Genomic DNA, 25,851 nt, shown 5'->3' on the forward strand with positions numbered 1-25,851 from the left:
CAGGGTTAGCTGCCGTGGGGGCATGGGGTGGAGAGGGGTTACCTGCTGCGGGGGGGGCTCCCTGAGTGGGAGGCTGAGTTAACTGCTGGGGGGGGGTGCATTAGGGACGAGGGGGGGGGAGCTGCCACAGGGCTGGGGTGGGAGGGCGGAAGGTGGAAGTTTCACCTAGGGCACAAAACTTCTTTGCACTAGCCCTGGACACCTGCAGTGACCATTGCTGCAAATGACAGCAAAAGAAGCGTTTTCCATTTGTTCAGGCTGTGCACAGGACAGCATTTTGTGTATCGTCAGTTGTCCCTGTTCCCATGATGTAAAGTCAGTTCCTGCCCCTGCTGTGTGTGTGTGGGTTTTCACAGAGCAACTGGAAGAGAGCGTTTTTTTTAAAATAGGAAAACAGTGGTAAAATTACACAGGGGCAGGTGTCGCTATTTTTAACTCCTCCTCCCACCCCAAACTCCTCCCACCCTAAACTGACTAGATTTCAAGTGGATGGTGTCCCTTGAATCATGTTAGTACAGCCTGTTGCTATTTATGTCAATGGTGAAACTCCTGCTGATGTCAGGGGGTGTCTGGCCAAACACGGTGTTTAATGCACCATTTATTTGACCCACCACGCAAGTTTAAGCCACTTCTGAGGACCCTGATCTCATGAGTGCACAATGTAGGTGGAAACCTGCATGCGCCTGCAACCCTCTATCCATTGACTTCTGCTTCCATTTGAGACTTTGCATCCATTTGCAATGGTGAACTGATGTCATGGTATGCTCAAGGTCTCTACCCGAGGGCCTGCGTTGAGCATTTTATCAAAGCATTACTCTGGAAGCTTAAAAGTTTCATTTTTCCAGCCAAAACTGCATATTTTAAGCTATTACACAACTTTAAGTCACTGGAAAGAATGGAAATTAAGTAAATTAAGTCATATTAATAACCCTGAATCTGTTGATTTCCATATAAAGCTCACCTATGAATCTGAAGCCTGATGACAAATGCCTTCTGTTTTTTGTTTGACTCCAAGCAGGGTGGCGTAAGATGTATATTGCAGTTGGTGGGTTACAAATGTGAAATAAAACAAGTGAGCTAATTCCAGCCCTGTCAACTGGAAGAGCAAAAGGCCGCCATGTTCTTTTAAAAGTTAGCATTGTTGGCTTAGGCCGTCATTGAGCCAATATTTATACAGATGCTTAACTCGCATCAAAGTTCCGCTGAAGCCAACGGGATAAAGGATTGTTGAAAACCTGTGTGACCGCTATCCAACACGCTGACTTGTACTCCCCTGTCTCTCTGTTTCCAGGACCTTTAAGTCCACATTTCAAAATGAGATCCCCAACCTCAATTTATGGCCCAGGATTTACATTGTGCAGGAGACACAAAATCTGAATGGGAGGCATTGGTTTTGCACCTAATGGCTAGTGGTGTCATACATTAAACAAGCTCTGTTGTCCCTGTTTCCTCCATCTAACTTCACTCACATGACCAGGTGGGGGGCGGTTCTGTTCACGGCCCCCATACTGGGCACCAGAATTCTCACCCTTATGATCATCTCAATAAACAAGACACCTATCCTTGCCTTTCCCAGCACCTAGTGCTGGTGCATTCAGTGTGTGGCAAGGCTAAAGAACCTGTCTGGAATGGGTTAAAATGTGGTGTTTAAGTTGCTCTGAAAGGCAGCAGGATAGGCCATTGTCTAGAGGATGAGTGTATAGCTGACTTAAGCCCCAGTCCTGCAGCTGGATGTGTGCAGGTCGTCCAATTGCAGGCCTGGGGCCCGAGTGACGTATTTAAAAGCTATTTCAAAAGGCGCTGAGAATCCCAAAGCAAATCAAGGCCAAAGAATGTCTCTTTTTATCACAAGCTCATGCTCTTACCTGGTCCCACAACGCTGCAGCCACTTGGTCTATTACTGCTCCCAGTTCTCTGTATTCCCCAGAGTATCTGATATATGCCCAGGTGCACAGAGTGATAAGGGTCAACCCCATGATCATGTTGCATAGACTGGCTATGATGTCCAAGCCAATGAAGCCGGTCACTCCAGCTATCACGTACGTGATGAAGATGACCACAAAGAGGGTTGCAGGGGTACGTGCCGCATGGAATATGTTCTTGCTGTCATTGTGCTTAATGTACTGTACGTAGAGCTCGTCTATTTCGTTCTCCAGTTGCTGTAGGTAGCGGCGACTAAACTCCTCCCCACCCATCTTCTTAACGCCTCGAAACAGCTTCACTGCTTCCTCCTTGAGCTCCAGGTGTTTGTTCTGAAGGTCACTGGGTGCAAGAAACGGCCGGTCTCCCCCACAAACCTATTCAGAGAAAACAGTTCAGTTATTCACCAAATATTTAAGATAGATCACAGTGACTGTAGCCCCATAGGCTGGTGCTACCACCATACAAATGATACATGATAACATAAGAACGGCCATACAGGCTCAGACCAAAGTCCATCCACCGCAGTATCCTGTCTTCCGACAGTGGCCAGTGCCAGGTGCCCCAGAGGGAATTAACAGAACTGGTAAAAATCAAGTGATCCATCCCCCTGTTGCCCATTCCCAGCTTCTGGCAAACAGAGGCTAGGGACACCATTCCTGCCCATCCAGACTAATAGCCACTGATGAACCTATCCTCCATGAATTTATCTAGCTCTTTTTTGAACTCTGTTATAGTCTTGGCCTTCACAATATCCTCTGGTAAGAAGTTCCACAGATTGACTGTGTGTTGTGTGAAGAAATACTTTCTTTTGTTTGTTTTAAACCTGCTGCCTATTAATTTCATTGCGTGATCCCTAGTTCTTGTGTTGTGAGAAGGAGTAAATAACACTTCCTTATTTCCTTTCTCCTCACCAGTCATGATTTTATAGACCTCTATCATATCCTCCCTTAGTTGTCTCTTTTCCAAGCTGAAAAGTCCCCGTTCTTCTTCGAGTGATTGCTCATATCGATTCCAATTAGGTGTGTGCACGCCACGTGCACGCTCGTCGGAAGATTTTTACCCTAGCAACACTTGGTGGGTCGGCTGGGCGCCCCCTGGAGTGGCGCTGCTATGGCGCTGGATATATACCCCTGCCGACCCAACGACCCTTCAGTTCCTTCTTACCGCCCGTGACAGTCGTTGGAACTGTGGAGCGCGGCTTAGCTGACCTCCACCTCCCTAGCTACTTGTAGTTCTCTCGTTATTCTTGTGTATATAGTTGAAATTTCTATATTTCCAGTTAGTTTTATTAGTTCTATAACATAGTTAGTGTTATAGTTAAGAGGGGTTCGGGGATTAGCCCCTTCCCCGCACCCGGTGCCGAGGCCCATGCCCAGTTTACCGGGTTTCAAACCGTGCTCGGCCTGTCACAAGCCGATGCCAACAGGAGATCCTCACGACTCCTGCCTTAAGTGCCTCAGGGAATCCCACCTAGCCAATAAGTGCCAGATCTGCAAGGCCTTCAAGCCGAGGAAAAAAAGGAGCGAGACTTTCGACTCAAACAGCTCCTGATGGAGGCAGCTCTTACTCCTCCGCCCTTGGCACCGAGCACTGGTCAATCCGCTGGAAGAAGTGCTTCTTCGGCACCAGATCACACCGGTACCGCTAAGGCCTCTCAGCACCATCTCCGGCACCGGTGTCTGCTCAGCACCGTTCTCTCTCCCTGAGGGTGAAGAGGCAAAAGACGTCCGCTGCTTCTGCGCCATCTGCACCACAGCCAGAGCACCCGGCTAGATCGGACCGCCCGGCACCTACACCTGCCGCGGCACCGACATCATTGGCACCGTCGATTCCGGTCCCGCAAGGGCTGTCGAGTCCAGTGCCTCAAAGCTCCCTGCCGAGAGCCATGTTTGAGCTCACTATTCCCTCCACACCGGAGACATTTTCCACGGCGAGGGAACTGACTGCAATGACAGAGTCTGTGCTGCCTCAACCCCCGGCACCACCGGTGCGAGTCATACAATCTGTGAGCAAGCCTGCCTTGATGAGACCACCCTCTCTTGGTACCGCAGAGCGGCACCACTCACGATTGCGATCCCGCCGGTATTCTCGGTTCCATCGCCAATCCCGGTCCCGACGCCACTCGCAGTCCCAGCACCGATCCCCTTCTCGGTACTGGTCACATTCGTGGCACCGATCAGCGTCCCATTCGCCGGCCCGGTACTCTCGCCACCGATCCAGCTCCCGGCACCGCCCCAGGCACCGTGTCTCTCACGGCCTCTCCAGACGCTGAGCTTCGAGATCCCAGCACCGCTCCGGTCGTAGGTCCCTATCTCGTTCCTGGTACCGGTATGGCTCCCGGTACCATTCCCCGGTGCCACGCAGAGCAAGATCAAACAGAGAGCGAGACTCTTCCCAGGGTTTTTCAGCCCCTCCTTGGCCATCCCGTCACGCATCGGTGTCATCTCATGTGGACAGTTCCTATGCACAGGACCGTGACTCCGATGTGCCCGCCAGAATGTTCCAGGAGACCCAGGCCCAAGATCAAGGCCCCCATCAGTGGTCATTCTGGACGCTTTGGGCATATCATCAGGCCCAAGGTGTACCTCCAGTCCTATCTCGCTCTGCCCCATCGGAGCACCGGGTGCTGGAGGCGACTATCAGCTACCTCCCTCCTACCAATACGGAGGAAGCGCCAGTTCAGCCACCAGACTCCCAAACCCCATGGGAGCTGGAGGGCGTCCAAGAGCACAAGGCCACACAGGATCCGTTGGTCCATGGTCTTTTCTCTTCCTCCTCTCCCTATGAGGCAGTGGCAGGGACATCCTCCATGGGCCCTCCTCCAACTGACATGAGGGCCCATCAGGACCTCCTGAGACGTGTGGCACTCAATATGAATCTCCAGGTGGAGGAGGTCCCGGAGATAGAGGACCCGGTGGTGGATATTCTGTCGGCTGATGCCCCCACAAGAGTGGCCTTACCATTTATCCGGACGATTCAGCCCAATGCTGATACCATCTGGCAGTCCCCAGCCTCCATTCCACCCGCTGCCAGGGGAGTTGAGCGCAAGTACATGGTGCCATCCAAGGGGCACAAGTACCTGTACGACCATCCTCCTCCCTGCTCCCTCGTCGTACAGTCTGTCAATGAGAGGGAACATCATGGCCAGCAAGCTCCAGCTCCAAAATCAAAGGAGGCTAGACGCATGGACTTACTGGGCCGTAAAGTATACTCTGCAGGGGCCCTCCAACTCCGGGTGGCAAACCGGCAAGCCCTGCTTAGCCACTACAACTACAACACCTGGGCGGCGGTGGGCAAGTTTACAGAGTTAGTCCCTCAGGAGTTTGCGGCCCTCTTGGAGGAAGGGAAAAAAGTGGCGAGAACTTCCCTCCAGGCCTCGTTGGATGCAGCTGACTCCGCAGCCAGGACTCTGGCATCCGGAGTTGCCATGAGACGCATTTCATGGCTTCAAGTCTCAGGCCTCCCGCCGGAACTGCAACATACGATACAGGACCTGCCCTTTGACGGTAGAGGCCTGTTTTCTGAAAAGACAGACCCCAGGCTACAAAGCCTGAAGGACAACAGGGTTATTATGAGCTCTCTCGGCATGCACACGCCGGTGACTCAGCACCGGCCTTTCTGCCCCCAGCCTCATCGCCCTTATCCTCCGCCTAGACAGAGGCAGAACTTTGGCAGAAGGCGTGGTAGAGCTGGTCTTAAACGACAGTCAGGACCCCAAGGGGGCCAAAATCAAGGTCCCACCAAACCACCTATGGGGCCAAAGCCAAACTTTTGAAGGTGCGCCCGAGGGACAGCATACCAGTTACTTTCCAGAATCCTCTCTCTCCTTTTTCCAACCGCCTCTCCTTTTTCCTCCCTGCGTGGTCCCAGCTAACTTCAGATCGTTGGGTCCTACACATGGTGGAACTTGGGTACCACCTCCAGTTTATTTCGCGCCCCCCTTCCACCCAACATCCTCGTCCCTCTTCAGGGACCTCTCTCACGAGCAATTCCTTACAAGAGGTGCAGACACTCCTTGCCATGGGAGCCATAGAGGAGGTACCAAAGGATGAAAGGGGCAAGGGGTTCTATTCTCACTATTTCCTAATCCCCAAGGTGAAGGGAGGTCTCAGACCTATCCTAGACCTGCGAGAACTCAACAAGTTTCTGATAAAGTTGAAGTTCCGCATGGTATCCTGGGGGACCATCATCCCGTCCTTGGATCCCGGAGACTGGTATGCCGCCCTTGACATGAAGGACACCTATTTTCACATCGCCATTTATCCTCCACACAGGCGGTACCTCCGGTTTGTAGCCAACTGTCAGCATTTCCAGTTGACGGTCCTACCGTTTGGCCTCTCTACAGCCCCAAGAGTATTCACAAAGTGCATGGCTGTAGTCACCGCCTCCCTCCGCCGCAGTCGGATACACATTTTTCCGTAGCTGGACGATTGGCTCATCTGAGGGACCTCCGAGACACAAGTCACCCATCATGTGGGCATCGTCAAGGACCTATTAAAACATCTAGGCCTAATGATCAATACAGGAAAATCCACTCTGGTTCCCACACAGAGGATAGACTTCACTGGGGCCATCCTGGACTCCAATCTCGCCAGAGCCTGCTTACCACAGCCTCGGTTTCAGGCAATGGTAACAATTATCTGAGGCCTACAGAACTTTCCGACGACTTTGGCTCGCACTTGTCTCAGTCTCCTGGGTCACATGGCTGCCTGCACGTCGTGACCAAACACACCAGATTACGCCTCCGTCCCCTCCAATCTTGGCTCAGCTCGGTATACCACCCAGGCAGAGACGCTTTAGACATGATAGTCACCATTCCGCCGAGCATCCTAGGCTCTCTTGACTGGTGGCTGACACCCTCCCTGGTGTGTGCAGGGATGCCGTTCCATCCACCCCAGCCTTCTATGGCCCTGACGACGGACACGTCATCTCTCAGCTGGGGTGCTCACCTCGGACATCTTCGCACTCGAGGCCTTTGGTCATCTCAGGAGCTGGCCTTGTATATCAATGTCCGAGAGCTGAGAGCAGTCCGCCTTGCGTGCCAGGCGTTTCAACAGCATTTGCAAGGCCGTTGTGTCTCAGTGTTCACGGACAACAAAACGGCCATATATTACATAAACAAGCAGGGAGGGACACGGTCCTCCCCCCTTTGTCAGGAAGCCATCCAACTCTGGGACTTTTGTATAGCCCACCCGATAGATCTGGTAGCGTCCTTTCTCCCAGGGGTTCGGAACACTCTGGCGGATCGATTCAGCAGATCCTTCCTGTCTCACGAGTGGTCGATTCATCCGGACGTTATTCATTCTGTTTTCCGGAAGTGGGGATTTCCCCACATAGACCTCTTCACTTCCCGCAAGAACAGGAAATGCCAGATGTTCTGCTCCTTCCAAGGTCTCGCCCCGGGTTCGATCTCGGACGCTTTCCTGATGCCGTGGATGAGCCAACTGCTTTACGCCTTTCCACCGTTCCCGCTGGTTCACAGGGTCCTGCTAAAGCTCCGCAGGGATGGAGCTCGCTTAATCATGATCGCTCCAGCGTGGCCCAGCCAGCACTGGTACACCATGTTGCTCGACCTGTCGATAGCCAACCCAATTACCCTGCTTCTTCACCCAGACCTTATAATTCAGGACCATGGCAGACTTCACCACCCAGACCTGCAGTCTCTTCACCTCATGGCATGGCTGCTGCGTGGTTAAGCCAGTCAGAGTTATGTTGCTCTGCCGCAGTACAACAAGTACTCTGGGTAGCAGGAAACCTTCCACTCAGTCAAAGTATCTGGCCAAGTGGAAGCATTTCTCCTGCTGCTGCGTATCGCAGAATGTTACTCCCACCAAGGTCTCGATCCCCACCATTTGGACTACCTCTGGTCTCTTAAACAGCAGGGCCTAGCGGTATCATCATTGAGGGTACACTTAGCGGCCATCTCTACCTTCCACGCAGGGGAAAGTGGACGCTCCGTGTTCTCACACCCGATGGTTTCTAGGTTCCTCAAGGGCTTGGAGTGCCTATACCCTCAAGTACGCCGCCCAGCCCTGACCTGGGACCTCAACCTGGTTTTAACCAGACTTATGTCTGCCCTGCTTGCTACTATACCTGTCCTGGAAGACAGCTTTCCTCGTAGCCATTACATCAGCCAGATGAGTCTCCGAGCTTAGGGCTCTCACGGTGGACTCACCGTATACTGTGTTTCACAAGGACAAGGTACAGTTGCAACCACACCCAGCGTTCCTCCCTAGGGTGGTATTGGCCTTTCATGTCAACCAGGATATCTTCCTTCCGGTCTTCTTCCCGAAGCCACACTCATCACAACAGGAGCAGCAATTGCACTCCCTAGACATCCGTGGAGCGCTCGCATTTTATATCGACCAGACGAAACCCTTTCATAAAATGCCCCAACTCTTCGTCGCTGTGGCAGACCAAATGAAGGGCCTACTGGTCTCCTCCCAGAGGATCTCATCTTGGGTGACGGCGTGCATCCGTACTTGTTATGACTTGGCTCATGTTCCCTCGAGCCACCTCACCGCTCATTCTACCAGAGCTCAGGCTTCATCGGCCGCCTTCCTGCTCATGTGCCCATTCAAGAGATATGTCACGCAGCTACCTGGTCCTCGGTCCACACCTTGGCCTCTCGTTATGCTCTGGTTCAACAGTCCAGAGATGATGCAGCCTTTGGCTCAGCAGTTTTGCTTTCTGCAACATCTCACTCCGACCCCACCGCCTAGGTAAGGCTTGGGAATCACCTAACTGGAATGGATATGAGCAAGCACTCGAAGAAAAAAAGACGGTTACTCATCTTTGTAACTGTTGTTCTTCGAGATGTGTTGCTCATATCCATTCCAAACCCGCCCTCCTTCCCCACCGTTGGAGTAGCCGGCAAGAAGGAACTGAAGGGCCATTGGGTCGGCAGGGGTATATATCCGGCACCATAGCGGCACCACTCCAGGGGGCGCCCAGCCGACCCACCGAGTGTTGCTAGGGTAAAAAGCTTCCAACGAGCATGCACACGGTGCACACACACCTAACTGGAATGGATATGAGCAACACATCTCGAAGAACAACAGTTACAAAGGTGAGCAACCATCTTTTTTATTAGTCTCTCCTCATACGGAAGCTGTTCCATACCCTTAATCATTTTTGTTGTCTTTTTCTGAACATTTTCCAATTCCAATATGTCTTTTTTGAGATGGGCCAACTACATTTGTATGCAGTATTCAAGATGTGGGCGTACCATGGATTTATATAGAGGCAATAGGATATTTTCTGTCTTATTATCTATCCCTTTCTTAATGAGCCCATCGTTTTATATGGATAGTGGGGATTATGTTTTCCAATGCACATTACTTTGTATTTAGCAACACTGAATTTCATCTGCCATTTTGTTGCCCAGTCACCCAGTTTTGTGAGATCCCTTTGTAGCTCTTTGCAGTCTGCCTGGGACTTCGTTTGAGAAGTTTTGTATCTGCAAATTTTGCCACCTCACTATTTATCCCTTTATCCAGCTCACTGATGATTATGCTGAACAGTACTGGTCTCAGAACAGGCCCCTGGGGGACACCACTAGTTACCTCACTCCATGCTGAAAACTGACCATTTACTCCTACCCTTTGTTGATAAATAAACAGATCTAGAGCAGGCTTCAATGGAAATATTCTTTGGCAGTGATCACTACACCCTTTAGTAAGAATTTGCAGGATTCGGCCCCAAAATCAAGTCCGGAACTAAGGATGCTTTTTCCCCAACCAGAATTGCTGTGTGATGTCATTGATGCCTACAGCAATTCAGGGAATCCAGTTTCTTGCACTGCTCTTGGTGTTGTTATTGTGATCGGTTGTTGCACGGGACTCTGAACGCAGTGAACCGGCACGTTGGCATTAAAAGCTTGGCAGGTGAGAGCTTTTCAGCTAACCTTTCAAGCTTTTAAAAGATGCAAATTAAGCCAGACTGCTGACTGAGCAGGCAGAGAAGCTGGATAGCAGTGAAGAGGAGATTTTGCAAGCATTTGGTTAGCAACTGTTAACTAAGTGGCAAGGTCCTGTGCGCTATGCAGCAAACTGGACCTAAACTGAGCAGCAAGGACCCTAGCTTCTTGGCACTCCAGTGAGCCGCTAGAAATTCTGCAGGAGCTTCTCTCAGATTCAGAACATGGAAGCCTTTAGTGATCTAAACAAGGAATTGAACAGCACATGGTGGTAGTGGTGGGTGGGGGGTGTCTTATTAACATCCACATTTTCAATGTGCTGCAATTTTTTGTACTGACAAATGTGTAACTGTATCCTAGAGTAGTTGGTGGGGACGCTGGAGGCTTTGGCAGCTGCCTGGGGGTTGGGTTCTTGGCACCTGAGGAGGTGTGGGGTCTGGGTGAGGATTAAGAGATTAACAAGGACCGGATTAAGGCACAGGCGTTATTGGCACCAGGCCCCGAGCTAAAGTCACATGATGATATTGGATTCTAAACTGTCGTCATTTAAGAAATATTCGCTCTGAGCCCTCATAATTATACAGAAAATCTTGAAACTAGCCCTGAGTGTAACCGATACAGTGAAGACTGCCAGAGTCTTAAGACAGCCTGAAACAATGGCTCTGAGAGGTATGAACTGCTCCACTCATCTCAGGGGGTTAACTCTGAAACCCACTGTTCTGAGGTGGCCCCCGCCAACATCGTCCCAGCAGAGGGCTCAGTGGTTGGGGGAGTGGAAAGGGTTCTTGCTGTTGCCATCCCTTCTTCGTGGTTTAGGTGGGGTGGGGCGCCAACACACACAGCTCTCTGTTGTCACCGTGTGCCCAGCCTGCCAAAATCCAGCACTAGGCTTAACAGGTTAGACAGATTTTTCTATTAACATATTACTTTGTCTCCTTCAGAAAGCGCATCTCGTTGAGATGAATGGTGAGGCAGCTTACGCCTTTCAGAACATTTGGTTCAGGCTCTCTGCAGACTCAAGAAAACACTCCAACAGTTGATGCTTGACTCAGAACCCCCTTCCAGTGCCAGCCATTCTAGTGCACCTATTTTTGCTCTTAAACCCCTTGCATTGGTAGACAGATACTTATTTAGAGTTTTATTTTTGGCCACATACATATGTGTATTTAACACCTTACTCTGACAGCCTGTTACATTCCCGTGATCTCAGCCTGCCCCTCCTCAATTTCACAGAGCATCTTATCTCTGCCCCAGAGCAAGTGCCTTAGAAAAAGGAAACTCCTCATTATTCATTAGTTTAAGGGGTTATTTTTAATTCACTTCAAACTGATCAAGTTTATTTTGGTGTTGTTACGGAATCTCAAATCCATCCTGGCTTTTATTGGGACAGATGCTGCCTCATATAACTTGCTCAAACAGCTCCTTTTTGAGAAGTATGGATCAATAAATCGTGGCCAGGCACAGAGGTTGCTTCGTAAACTGCCTTGTAAAGGGAGACCATGTGCAGCCTTAGTACTTTGGCGGAAACATCTGAAGTCCAAGACAATATGAGCTGTTCCCTTACCTCTTCCATTCTCTTATTGTAGGTGTCCTTGGCAGTGGCAACTGCAGCTAAATTGTTAGCCTCAGCTGTGGCCTGCAAGCGGGACGCAAAACACAATGCAAGTTTCAGATCAACCCGATGGTGCGGGAGACGGGAGACAAGCAGGCTGGGTTAGTAACATATCCATTTCCATCGACCTGCATGGGTGGGTGCATGCACACTCCCCACATGTACAAAAATGAAAAATAATAAACAGCTCGACCCGACTCTCCCCCTAGTAACAACTTGATCCCAGCCCTCCATTCTGCAGTCACCTCTGCCTTTTCCTGCAAAAGCCTGAGTGAATAGATGCACCTTACACCAAACTCTTATGGACAACAGATGAGCTCGGAGAGCAAATTCCAGAGCCAACAGCCTTCTGCCAACAGCGCCCTGCTTCTAGACACCAGCCTGTTAAAATCTGCTAGCAAAAGCAGCTGAGCTGATCTTAACTGCCACTGGTGCACTAGGACAAAGGGCTGGCATCCCAAGAAGGCAGATCCCAGCTCCTACTGGGATTTATAGATGCACCTTGACTTGTAGTTAGTAGTACATAGGAAGCCAATTCCTGCAGGAATCCAAAGCCAGAGGCAGTAAAAACCCTTCATGCTGCAGCTATGGGAAATGTTAAGAAAACGTTGGCAATGACCAGGGATATGTACACAGCTATTGCCTCTGCCTTGTGAAAAATATCTCAGAGTGCCTAACTCACTTCTGAAAATGGGAATCAGGGCCCTAAGTCACTTCGGTGCTTTTGAAAATTTTACCCCAAGATTTCCAACAAGGTATTGCTTTGATTAGCATATTTGAGCATCAGAGAACAGACTCAAAGCCCTCCATTAGCCTAACATCTCAAATGCCTGCGTAACAGAAAATCAATGTGAATCACTGTAGACAAGCTCATGCCAGCCACCAGCATACAGCATAAATACCTGCAACATTGATTTGGGATGTGGCAATTCTTCTCCTTGATAAATCTTTATATATGCCTAGGAAACAATACAAACATAGCATCACATTCAACAGCATGTTTATTTAAAACACACACACACACACACCTTACACATGCGCCATTAAGGAGATTTTTAAAAGGGACATAGATGTCCAGCTCCCTCCAGGGAATGGTCCCTTTCGTGCTGAGCAGCACTGATAGGGTGACCTTATTTCCTAAAGTAAAAATGGGACGGCTCAGGGCTTGCCTGAGCCACTCCCCCACCCGCCGGGCTCACCGGAGCCATCCCTCCGCCCCCAGCAAGCTCCATGCTGCCCAGGGCTGGGGCTGACCCCCAGATCCCTGCTGCATAGCACCTTGTGTCACTGCCCCCCCCAAAAAAACATTCTTCCATGCGCCCTAGGGGGCCCACCAGGCTTTTTTTGTAAACTGGGCATTTGTTCACTTGCCAATTAATCAGTTGGGAAGAGCAAATGGGACAAACGCCCGTTTTTGTCAAAAAAATGTCGGGACGGTCAGGGCAGAGCATAAAAAGGGAGCTGTCCCGGCCAAAACGGGACATATGGTCACCCTAAGCATTGATTTAGACTTCGCCAGAGACTTCCTGTGCTACCCTGGGCAAGCTACTTAGTCTCTGTGTGCCGCAGCGCCCCCATCTGTTCAATGGGGATAACAGCACCAGAGAGTGGTGAGGCTACGCAGACGCCAAGGTTATAGCGGCCAGACAAATACCTTCACTAGAAAGACGTGCACTTTCCCCAGTCTGTGTATCACAAACCTTCCTTTACTGCTCACTTAAATCAGGAAAAAATGCAAACACTTCCCAGCTGAATAACCGTGATCTCACGTGGTTTAGGAGCCAATACCTTAAAGTATTCCACAAGGCCTCGACAGGTGATGTTATTTCCATTGATCTCCTTAACATCTAGGCTCTCAGGGCTAAGGAGCCAAGGAATCAACACCTTCAAGTTCTTGATGAACTCGGCATCTATTTCTGTAAGCAAACCCCGCGTCAGATCCAGATCAGCACAACTCAGACTTGTGCTGCAATACACACATGCGAAGCATTAGCAGCTAACGCCAGCCATCCTGTGACTGACAGGCAGTCTGAGTGAATGATGCCTGTACTCAGAAGTGATAATATTGCGTTAGCACTACTTGTCTGAAGCATAATACACACCGTTACGATACCTTTTCAAAGCAGTCTCCTAAATGGCACCCACAAAGTTTGCACCCACAGCCATCTGCATGCACAAAGCTGCTTTTGCATGATCAGGCAGGTAACTGATGCCTCCAGAACGAGTAACTGTGGCCTGGTTGCATGGAGTCAGGTCCTGCAGGTCTTGAACAAGGGGGTCGGGGAGAGTCATCACACACCAATCCTCTGCCTGGCAGCTCACAGACAGCAGCTGGGACCGCAGTCCATGAAGCCCAACTGGGGCACAAACCCCGCCTCAATGCTCTGATTGGGAGAGTTCTGAGGTGCCTGATTGGGTCACAGCCCCTATTTAAGCTTGTCATAAGGTATAATTCCCAAATCTGAACCCTAGCGTCCAAAATTTGGGTACCTGCATGAATTCCTCTAAGCTTAATTACCAGCTTAGATCTGATAGCACTGCCACCACCCAAAAATATAGTGTTTTGGGGCACTCTGACCTCCCCAACCTTCCCTGGGGACCCCAAGAACCCAAATCCCTTGGGTTCTTAAAACAAGGAGAAATAAACCATTCCCCCTTCTTTCCCCCTCCCAGACTTTCCCTCCCTGGGCTATCCTGAGAGACTACTGATCCAAACTCTTTAAATCACAATACAGAGAAGCATGTCCCTTCCCTTCCACAAAGAGGCAAACAGATTCAAGGAAAACAGAGAGAGATTCTACCTCTCCCCCCTCCCGTCTTCCCCACCAGTCCTGGTGAGTTTAAACCCAATCCCCTGGGATTAAACAAGGGAAACAAGGGGGAAAAATTCAATCAGGTTCTCTTAAAAGAAATCTTTTAATAAAAGAAAGGAAAAAGTAAAGAATTATCTCTGTAACTTCAAGATGTAAATATTACAGGGTCCTATAGCTTACAGACACTAGAGAGAAACTTTTCCCCCAGTACCAATACAAATCAAAATATTCCCAGCAACTACACATATAAAAGTTAACCAGCCAGATCCACAATTGCAAATAGAGTAAAACAAACAAAAATACTAAAATCGCCTGTTCCTACTTACTATTTGAACAGAAACTTAGAGATCCTATAGTAATGTCTGGTCTCTCTCAGACCCTAGAGAGCACAAAGCAAAAACCCCAAACTACAAACAAAGGCTTCCCTCCCTTGAGATTTGAAAGAATCTTATTTCCTGATTGGTCCTCTGGTCAGGTGTTGTTTGTTAACCCTTTCCAGGTAGAAGAGACATTAACCCTTAACAATCTGTTTATGACAAAGCTAGAGGAGGAAACAGGAAGTTGTTTGTAGTTCAGCTGGGCTTCACACAGCTATGGACTGCTAGACTGGTGCTTAGCTGTTCCTGACTCATCCTGATTTGGGTAACTGCCCCCTGGTTGCTGCCCTCCAATCTGTCTCTCCATTCTGATCTGCTAGCATTCAACCCAGCCTGACCCTGATAACTGGCTCCTGGCCCTTGATTCCTCGGCTTGCGCCTGATTCTAACCTCTAAGCCAGGCCACCCAGGCCTCAGTCCTGAAACATGGCAAGTTACATGCTCTGCTCAACCAGTGCCTGTGTGCAAAAGCAACGTGAGTATGGAAATACTGTGCTCTTTTCTCTCCCTTGGCATTCCTGTTTTGAAAAAAAAAATCACATTAGGACCTGAAAACTTTTGGTCTACAGGTTTAAAAGAAGAATTGTTCTTCCCTGCTTTTTACGGCACTCCACTGAGACTTCTCACACTGAGATTGTAGTCCTTTCTGGGTACTGCACACTGTAATATTCATATGCAATATTTGAAAACTGTTGGGACCATTAGACTCCTAGAATCTGCAGATTGAGAGCTCTTGTATATGCATTAGAGCATCACAACTACTGCTGCCGGTTGGCTCCAGTTTGTCCTCCTCACTATGGCTGTAAATTTCTTTGCTGTATTGTGAAGCAGTGAGGTTTTCATGTAAGACATCTCTAGTAAGGCTTCTCTTTGCTTAAATGGTTCAGTGGAGATTAATTTGCCCTTTAGGTAATCTTATGAATCCTGCAGGCACTTCACTCTGATTTTTATCGCTGACCTTTCTAAAGTATTGTCTTTGCCAGTCAAAATACAGAAACAGAGAATGCCTAGAACGTGTAGCTCCACCATAACACTGACTAACTATACAGATGCTACTGCAGCTCAGAAACACTGCTATGGGAGGGCTGTGCCAAATCAACAAATCCAAAAGGCTGGTGGCTTAAGAGGTGGCATCTAATATGTGCACACACCAGGCCAGGAACACACAATATATTTCCTTGATTTCTTAGCTATGGGGACATATATTTGGAGGTGGTGGTGGTATTTTTACGGCACAATGTCTAGACCACTCAGTGTAAAACGGTCTTCTTTCCTTCTCCTCCAGGGATAGGTTCTATAACAGCACTTTTCAAACTGGAGAGACTATCTAGATTCATTGTCTCCTGCTAGTACCAAGGGCATTTTCCCCAGAAGTGCTAGCGTCATCGCTGGAAGTTAATGGGCTCCATTGCCATCTTGACCGATTCAGATGAGATCACCCAGAACTGCAGGATCAAGTCATTTTAACTTACAACATCTACAACATATTTTCTAGGAAATAGCAGGAAAGTGGACAGTGCAAGCGAAAGGGACTGTCTGGGTATTCAAAAGGTAACAACAGTGACATAATTTCATCTGATTAGTTCTGAGCGAGCAGAGGAAGCAGTGGGCAGCTTTGAGAGAAAAGAGAAGTGGAATGATGAGGCTCCATATACCAGTTCTTTCGAAAACAGTCATCGAGTTCTAGCTGGCTCCTGAAGTTTTCCTTGGAACTAAGGAGTGAAATCTATAGAGGATAATTCCCATTCGAGACTGACTATCTTATATCCCTTTTAACTGGTTCTGTAAACAGGTTGGACTCACCCCTGCGGCACCTCCTGCTGGTGACTTCCAGGAATTAGCTCAATTTCCAGCCCGGAGCGCTCTCTGCAGGCCAGTGATCCACCTGTCCTCTGGCCCCAAGTCCTTCCCTGGACCCTGGTGCCTCTTTCAACTGGGTCTCCCCCTCCCAGGGGAACCCCTACCCCACTATCCCCACTTTGCCTCAATATTGACTACTGCCTAGTCTCTATCTAGCCCCTGTTCACTGGGGCAGACTGCCGTATCAGCCACTCATCATAGGCAAAGGGGTTTGGACCTGCTTCCTTTGCCTACCCCTGGGCTGCCCCCTGCAACCCCCAGTACCTCTTGGCCTAATGCTAGGCCTCAGCCTGGGGCTTTCAAGGCTGGAACTCCCCAGCTCCTCTGCCTTTTCCCAGCCCTGCACCACTCGAGGTACCTTGTCTAGCTCCCTGCAGCCAGGCCCTTCTCCCTCTACAGGCAGAGAGAGACCGTCTGGGCTCCTGGCTCACTGCCTCTTATAGGGGCCAGCTGGGCCTGATTGGGACCTGGCCAAAATTGAGCCTGCTTTCCCCAGTCAGCCCAGGCTTCTTGCCCCACCCACTGCCCTCTTCTGGGCTGTTTTAAGCCCTTCAGGGCAGGAGCAGGGGACCACCCTGCTACAGGTTCCAATTTCACACACACATTGTGTCAGACCAGTATGATGTATGCTCCCCTTAGCAGGCACTAGAGCGTACAATAGCCAAAAATCAAGTTCTTTTGTCTAATTGTTTAGTTTGATGCTAAAAGAACATTGTCTTTCCTTCTAAGAGATTTCAGGAAGCACGTGACTATGGGTTAAATGACTGCAACGCAGAGCGAATGCTTCACAACCACAAATAAAATTAACTTAAAAATCCACAGCCCACAAATCCATTGGAACAGAAATGCAGCCCCAGGCTCCTGAGCTACTAAGATTTCCCTCCAGGGAAACCATTAATCAGCTGACTCCAGAAGACTAAATATTGCTTTGGAAAGCTTTTTACACCAAAGTCTCTCAGTTTTAAGGACCATTTTTTTAAACTGGGCTTCCATTTTTCCACAAGCACAGTCTTGCTCCACAGTGAGCTGCTTCCACAACTTTGTGCCTGTACTGAATTACAGGCAAAAATATCAATTAATTATAGGTGCAAAATGATGCATCTAGAAATGCAAACCTCAGCTGCTGGCATCACTTTGTTCTCAGCCATCTGCCTAGACCTTTATCTTTTTATTATGTGTTAGCAGATCCTAGCACATCTCCTTGTAAGGCTAAAATCACTGAAATGTACAAGTGTGAAACGTTGGTTGGATTCAGAAGGGGCTATCTATTTTCAGCACTGCTTTCCACAGGTGTTTTACCAAAAATATTTGAAAGGGCTTCAGGAGAGAATAGGATATCTGACAATGTGAATAAATAAAGCAATCATTCAATTGCGAAGGTAAATGATCAGATTCAATCTCAAACTATAGCTTTTAGCTTTCCATCAAACCTTTTAGTTTTCCATCAAAATTTGGGTTGGTGGCTACTTTCAAGCCAGGATGAGGTAACAGGAAGCAGGAGATGTTTGTGAAACAGGAATGGATGTGTTTTCTGACATTCTGCAATTCTTCATGTTGATTTCCCGAGACCTACGAGAGATCAGCTTGATGTTAGGATACTTACATTTTATGTGGACATCAGATATGTTACATTAAAGTGTGGAGAACATACTGCAAAAGGACTGATTGTTTAAGGAAAATGTATTCAGGAGGAGGTTTACGCATGCTTTATGAGGCCAAAGACAGAGCTTTTCCAGCAACCAAATAACATTTATGTCTCACTCTGACCACAGGCCCTGGAGCCTGTTATTACTCTGAAAAATGTGTATGCAAGAGTCTGACTAGAATACAAAACCATCTCAGGAGTTTATAGCCGGGGTTTTCTTGATCCCCCTTTAATTAGGTCTTTTCATTCATTTCCACTATCAAATCATCCATATGTTTCCTGACTACTTCTACCGGTGCCCTCGCCCATACATTTTATTATACTATCAATGCAAAATTCTTGCTGATCATGTACTTACCTTTTATTTCCCATCTGAAATGTACGTTGCCCAGAAATCTCTATGGTGGAACAGGCTAACTCTGTACACTTCTCCATGTATTTTCATTATTGCTCCTAAGAGCAATGGAGGGGTTTTGTTTTCATTCTGCTCTTCCCCATCATTGGAGAGGTAGTGAGCTCACCCATCAATTTTCCACATGAACCACCCCCTCCTATCGCAGTACTTGTCCTTCAGCTTTAATTGTACACCATGCAGCCTGTGCTAAGTCATCTCCAAGGCTGTCATCTGGCAAGGAGTGCATGAGGGAACAGAGCTGTTTGTGTTTCAATGCAAGTGTGAGCAAAGGCTATGGTGGGTTATTCTTGGTCCTCCATAAGATGTGGTAGTAACAGGCAAGCCCAAACCTTTGCTTTCAAGACCACTGGCCAAAAAAGGTGTGTGTGGAAAACAGATGTATCTGAGGAGAGATGCTCTGGATTGCAAGTCTCAATGTGCACATGAGGTGTCTCCACATATTATCTGTCCTGCTTCCAAGCAGGAGTAACTTGGTAACCACTCAGATGAGCTCTCATTAGTCCAATTGCTCTGTACTCTGCCTCCTGCTCATCATGTCCTCCGTGAGCTTACATGCACCTGCCCTGTGCAGAATCAGGGTCTCTAGCCCAGCCTACGTTCTATTCGTACAGTGATACAGGGAGAGCAGCAGCTTCCCTGGGTTAGGAGATGAAGGGCTTTCTGAGTCATTCTTAAATCCCTTTCTATCAAACATATCTCATCTGGCCAGGTCAGCTCAGAACTAATTCATGCCAAGTTCATGCCAAACAGCATCCAGAAACGTAGGACAAACCTTAAGACGTTTTTCCAAAAATTTTGAACCACCATCAGCTCCATAGAAAAATTCATACGGGAAACTCCAGTCACGAACAAGGAATATGAGAGACTAAATAACACAAGTAGGAAACAAAGAGAGGGCTCATTAGTAGTGTGCTCTCCAGGATGGGCTTGATCCACTGAAGTCCAAACACTCTTTGACCACACTGGACTTTGGATCAGGCCTTATGTTGTTTGACTTTTGCCTTGTCTTCCACAAGAAAAATGACAACTGGAGCTGGGTGGATAATAAAACATAATTTTACAGGTTATCTTCACAGATGAATAAAACCGTAGCCATATTCAAACCCACTTTATGCTCACTTCCCACAAATATTCAAGCCTTCAAGTTTAACTGGCAAAAAAGACTGGAGAGAAATGAATTTTAAAGTCCCATGCAAAATATTCATGGACGAAGTGCTCACATGCTCATCCAGTCAAGGAACAGAAGAAAATGGCATGCGATTTGTATCACCAATCACAACTGAGCACCACTGCGTCAATGTTGAATATTCATCATCCTGCCACAGACATATCAAATATCACACATAAAATGCATGCACAATTTTAAAAGTTACGGCTTCATCAAACTGGAAAACAATAGATACATTTAAGGAAACTGAGGGATGAACAAAAGGAGATGACATTTACTTTATAATTATTCACTGTGAATTACTCACTCAGCTCCAATGGCAACTTCTTCGGGTTCTAAATTTGTGATTATTTTGGGTGAAACACTGCCCTGTGCAATGGGTGCTCTTGGAACCGAAGGGGAACCAACATGGTGCACAGATCATTGTGCCAGGACTCCGCACAGGGGAGACCTCCACTCTGTGATTAGCTGTTCCGCAGATGAAAATCCCCTGCCCAAAATTTGCATACAATACTATATATCTAATGGCCATTTGAGGCTCTAGATTGAAAAGTACTGCCAATTATTTGGGCACTTCCTGTTCTACCTAGAATGTGAGCATTTGGATAGAACAATAGGTAGGTGCATGTTCTGCAAAATTTAAAGGAAGTTTGCTAATCAGCACAAAGGGAATAAGATCCCTAACTTTAGCCACAGTTAGTTTTATCCTATGGGAAATTAACAGCTTTGAATTTATTTTTTTTCAGCCTTGACTGGGCATCTTTCCAAGCTGCTTCTTAATGAGAAACATATGTAGCATGAGAGGATAAATATGAAATCACTGAGTTTTGTAATCTTTATTGAGGCAGCCAAAGTTTCTATTCAAAGAAATAAATAAATGCCAATGCGGTCAAGTTACAATCATTTCAAAAAATAATTTTCAAGGCATGTCCTGCATTCGAGATCTGATTTACACAGCATGTACCTAAGCGACAGTGTATGTGCCTGAGGTTTGAAGAGGCAGACAGTTGCATGCAGAAGCCAAAAACGGCCTTGCAGAAATGCCAGGGTTGTTCTCACACAGATGAACAAACAGGTCAATAGCTGGAAATATGTTTATTGGAAATGCAGAGAAAAAATGGCTGTTGCTTAAAATAAAAATTATACCGAGAGAGAGAGAGAGCAAGAGAGAGACCGCTTTCCCTCCTTGTTCTTTCTCCATAAAGCATTGTCTTTAGAGAGAAAGTGAGACATAAAATTGACAACTGCTACGAACGTTACAATCTGTAGTCTAAAAAATGTATGTATCTGTCTATTTCAGACTACACCCTGCGCCAAGGTTACGGTGACACAGCAAGGGAAGGTATGACCACAGCACGGGTAGGCATAGCCCCACTAGCTTTAATCTAGCTACCACAGGTAACAGCAGCGTAGCCATAGCAACAGATGCTAGCAACCAGAGAATGTACTGAGGGTCCCCCATGAGCTTGTACTCCAGTTGCTACCCTGTGCCGCCACGTCCTCATTACTATTGTTAATGGCGCTAAATTGATGTTAGCACGGGTCTGCCTACCCATGCTACAGCCACCTTCCCTTGTAGTTCAGATAATCCTGCGGCACGCCTCTGTAGCAAGACCCGTTTTCACAAGTAGGTTACACACGCTCTGACTCCGATTCAGAAGTCACTGTATGTTTGCAGCACAGTGGCCGAGACGCCCCAGCTTCCCTTGCTTTCTTGCACCTCAAGCCAGCCCAAGCTGTACACCACGAGTGACACCTTTCCCAGAGGCAGCACAGCAGTCAGCCATCTCCGTGTAGGCAGGGCCTCAAGGGTTTTCTCAGCTACCACGTCATTCTTGCCCATATTTCCTTACATACACTGATCCCACAGCTTCACACACCGATTCCTACATTTTAAGGCCAGAAGGAGCCCCTGTAACCCAGTCTGACCATCTGCGTACCCCAGGCCACAGAACCTCCCCCAGTGCCTTCAGAAAGACCAACAATCTCAAAGTGATGGGGAATCTCCCACATCCCTAGGTTAAGCTGTTCCAAAGGTTAATTTACCCTCAGTATTAAAAATAAATAAATAAACTTTGCACCTTATTTTTAGTCATACTTTGTCTAGCATCAGCTTCCAGCCATTAGATCTAATCATGTTTTTTAATGCTAGATTGAAGAGCCATTTACTATCAGAAATCTCTCTCCATATAGGTACTTGTAAACCATGCTCAACTCCCTTCTTAATTGTCTCTCAGAGGAACTAAACAGATGCAGCTTGTGAAGTCTCTCACTGCAAGGCAAGTTTTCCAGACTTTCAGTCATTTCTGCTGCACTTTTCTGAATCCTTTCCAATATTTCAACATCCTTTTTGAAGTGTGGACACTGGAACTTACTGGACACTGTCTCCAGGAACAGCCCCAATATTGCTGTATTCAGAGGCACCAGCTCCTTACTCCTGATTCATGTTCCCTGCTTACGCATCCCAGGACTGGGGTCATCTTCTTACATAAAGCATCACATGGGGAGTTTGTGTTCAGTTCATTATCTACCATTACCCTTAAATCCTTTTCAATGTCACTACATTCCAGGATGCTGTGTCCCATCTGGGTTATCTACCTTAGCTGTTCCTAGCTGCACGCCCTGGAATTTGGCTACATTAAAATGCAGGTTGTTCAAACGAACCTATCTTACCAAGCGACTCAGGTCGAGCAGTCTAGCTGCCCTATCCCCATCCTTATTTATCTCTCCCCATCAATTTGTGTGTTGTCTGCAAATTTTACCAGTAGTCAATTTCTGTTTTCTTCCAGATCATTCATTGATGAAGATATTGAATACCACTGGGCCAAGAATCCCTCCCTGCTGAGCCCACTAGAAATACCCCCATAGGATGATATTCCCTATTTACAATTACTTTTTGTGATCTGTCAGCGAACCACTTTTAAGCCAGTTAATAGGCACTAGCTTTATTTTGTATAGCACTAATTTTTAAGTGCTATACAAAATGGCTCGTGGGACTAAGTCAATGCCTTACAGAAGCTGAGCCTATTATGTCAACACAGTGGTACCCTTTGCTGGGCTCCTAAATCCCACCCTCTGTCCTATGCCCCAGTCCACGTCATTCTGCACCCACCTCTAATGCTACAAAAATCTGCTCCCACCTCCTGCACTGCTTTCCAACCACACAAGTGGGTCAACTGACGTGCTCACCAAGAGCAGGAACCAAAGGAGAATGGCAGTATGAATGACTTTGCTCAAAGACAAAGAGAGACTGGGTAGGCTGCAGATTTAAGGAACTGCTAAGCAACTGCCTCATTATTAGCATCTGCAGCAGCTGCCTGATGGATCAGCTTCTCCACCCCCGCCTCATCTGCTTTTTATTTATTCACTCACATTTGCTTCCAGTTGGAGCGGGCCTGTGAAAGCAGGTAATCCTCTCACTGCACCTTTCACTCCTCTGGCATCTCTTGCCACCAAAGGAGGCTAAAGACACATCCTCCGACATGCTCCATTTGAAATGCCTGTTTTATTTCGAGTGGGCAATGGAAGTACAAATAAAACTGTTCTTACCTGTGAATAGAATCACCTTTAAATTGATCTTTTCCATAGATCTACCCTCTTGGTCATTGGGAGGAATGTTTATTAAATTTAAGGCCCCTTGTTCTGCAGAGCAGCAGAAATTCCACTGGACCCAAGGGACAGCGCGGAAGTGGGTTACATTCTATACCTAGTCAGTGTTCTGATCCCGCCCATGTCGGGGATGTTCCATCTCCCTCAGACCCAGCCTGCCTTGTCCAGAATGATGACAGTGCCCAGGGGTCTGCAGGTTGGGGAGACTTTAATGGGGAACACAGAGAGATCTGGAACTTTGCTAGAGAGCAGGGGAACAAGACACCTTTTCTTTGTGCTCTGCTCAGCAAAGGCCTCACAGTGCCTTGATTTCTTCGGGTTTCCTCTCTCCCCATATTGCAAACAGCAGTGACACCTGCTGGCGAGGCCAAAAGGTTCCTATCAAAGCTAATCTCTGCTAGAGAATAACCTTAGCCGTGAAGGTCATGTTACTCACCTGGAAAGGTTTCAGGAAGGTTTCCTCCATGGCCAGCCTGCCGTATTCCGTAAAGAGCTAAAACGAGGAGCAAAACAAGGAGGGAACTCTTAGTTTCAAAGTCTATCGTGCAGTACAGCTGGTCTTGCGGCATGGAAGGGCTGGCGTCACTATTTGGTTTCTAGGTTTGTGCCGTTTCGAGGGCTATAGCTAAGGTCTGCTTGGTTGTGCATGTTCAGCTCGCAGTGTGGAGGTATATTAAGCTGCTGTTAATACACCGCTACCTCGCTATAATGCCACCCGATATAACACGAATTTGGATATAACGCGGTAAAGCAGCGCTCCGAGGGGGCGGGGCTGTGCGCTTGGGTGGATCAAAGCAAGTTCAATATAACACGGTTTCATCTATAATGCAGTAAGACTTTTTGCTCCCCAGGACAGCATTATATCGAGGTAGAGGTACATCAGCTGTGCTCAGTCTTGACATACACGATCTCCATACAGAATTCTTGGTTGCCAAATAAGTGCGGGGCGGTTAATGTATAAATGGATTGAGTCTTCTGCTGGTTTGTGCGCTGGTATCCCCCAGTGCTTCCCATGCGACACCAAATTGCCACAAGCATGGAGCCTTTGACCATTTGAACACTGAAGGAAGTGGGATTAAGAAACAGGCATTCACCTTGAGAGGACTGAATGCTGCAGCCTGGGCTCCAAACATCCACTGACGAAAGACAGTGGGGTTAGCCCCTAACATCTCACCCAGGTTTCAGTTTGGATTTTTTTTTTTGTTGGTGTATCAGCTAGATTGGGAAGTTCTCCAACCTTCAGCCTATTTCTTCTCAACAGAGGCAAAATCTACTACATCACAAGTCCGTAAAAATGGATCCACATGCTAAAAAACCCAACCCCAAATGTTATTTCAAAATGAGCGAGTGTTTTGGGAGGGGGTGTGTTTTTTTAAATATCAGCAGATATTTACCCTGTAACCTGGGCTGGCCAAAACAATGCAGAAACCATCCTGTGGGAAAAATGGAGTTGTTCCAGGCTGATTTTTGCTTTTCTTTCTCTGCCCCCTCACCTAGTTTTTCAATAAGAAAATCCAAGCACACCAAACTACCCTAAGACTTCATCAGAGGATGGATGGGGCAGCCATTACCAAAACATTCCATTCATTACATGTCCCTAGACAACCAGGGCCATATGCCCAAAGTTTAATCAGCCCAGCAGCATTTATGCCACCACTAGGGATCCCAGTTTCTGAAGTTATAACACCAGTATCCATCCTCCTGTTTGGGTTCTTTCAATGACTAGAAGGAGAATCTGCACCCAGCACTACGTAAACTGTACGACTGTTGTCAACGTTCCACTCATTATGGGCAAGACTGTGGAGGTGGTGCCCCATCATCTGCACTAGAGCTACTCAGAGGAGTAAGGGCGCTACAATCTGCTCCCATGAGACTTTCCTGGATTAATCTTTGTCTCCCTCTCAGCACATTGATCTCACCAGTGCTAACTGCTCTCAGGTGCAATGGTGAAGGGTGGCACTATAAAACCCTAAGGCAGATAGTTAACTGTTAAACATTGGCTATCTGAACAACAGATGCCCTTAATTCCCTCAGACCAAGGGATTAATAACTAACACAGCTGGTTGCTAGAAGTTGCCAATAAGTAGCTGCAGGATGAGCAGAACAATCCAGTACAGAGCACACGTGGCAAGGTCTGGGGGCGGGGGCGCTCAAGTGCCCCAGATAGCTTTGTGCCCCGTTTATTGAAAGCCAGCTGGAATTATCTCAGGCCCCATGTCAGAAGAAGACTGAGCTGAGGAAATTGGCCTCTGCTTCCTTGGAATTGATTTTTACAGAGAAATCCAAAGCCACAGGCCCTCCTGAGTTCAGCAGCAAAAGGCTGGAGGAACGGGTACCCACAGAGCTAGAGGGCGGGAAATGCGCCGCTTTGCCAATGCAGAAGCACATCATGACCACAGGGACGGATTCAAACAGCTCCCCTGGTTTTTTGTTGCCTTGTTTTATCTCCAGCCCCGAGTCTGTGCCCTGGTTTGCCCTCCACACACACCATCCCACAAGCTACAAAAGAGG

The 25,851-nt window shown here is 47.8% G+C and overlaps 1 protein-coding gene across 1 annotated transcript in view; it reads right to left on the bottom strand.

Annotated features, from left to right (window-relative positions):
- The window catches only part of ATL1 (atlastin GTPase 1), a 38,575-nt gene that overhangs the window by 7,333 nt on the left and 5,391 nt on the right, over nucleotides 1-25,851 (bottom strand). Inside the window, exons 5-11 of the mRNA XM_032775678.2 lie at nucleotides 23,777-23,833; nucleotides 19,336-19,428; nucleotides 17,934-18,072; nucleotides 13,242-13,369; nucleotides 12,356-12,412; nucleotides 11,406-11,477; nucleotides 1,866-2,297 (exon numbers count right to left, since the gene is read on the bottom strand). Coding sequence (XP_032631569.1) covers nucleotides 1,866-2,297; nucleotides 11,406-11,477; nucleotides 12,356-12,412; nucleotides 13,242-13,369; nucleotides 17,934-18,072; nucleotides 19,336-19,428; nucleotides 23,777-23,833 — 978 coding nt within the window. The remainder of the gene's footprint in view (nucleotides 1-1,865; nucleotides 2,298-11,405; nucleotides 11,478-12,355; nucleotides 12,413-13,241; nucleotides 13,370-17,933; nucleotides 18,073-19,335; nucleotides 19,429-23,776; nucleotides 23,834-25,851) is intronic.

The sequence above is a fragment of the Chelonoidis abingdonii genome, chromosome 4 (genome assembly GCF_003597395.2).
Source record: "Chelonoidis abingdonii isolate Lonesome George chromosome 4, CheloAbing_2.0, whole genome shotgun sequence".
Lineage (NCBI taxonomy): Eukaryota > Metazoa > Chordata > Testudines > Testudinidae > Chelonoidis > Chelonoidis abingdonii.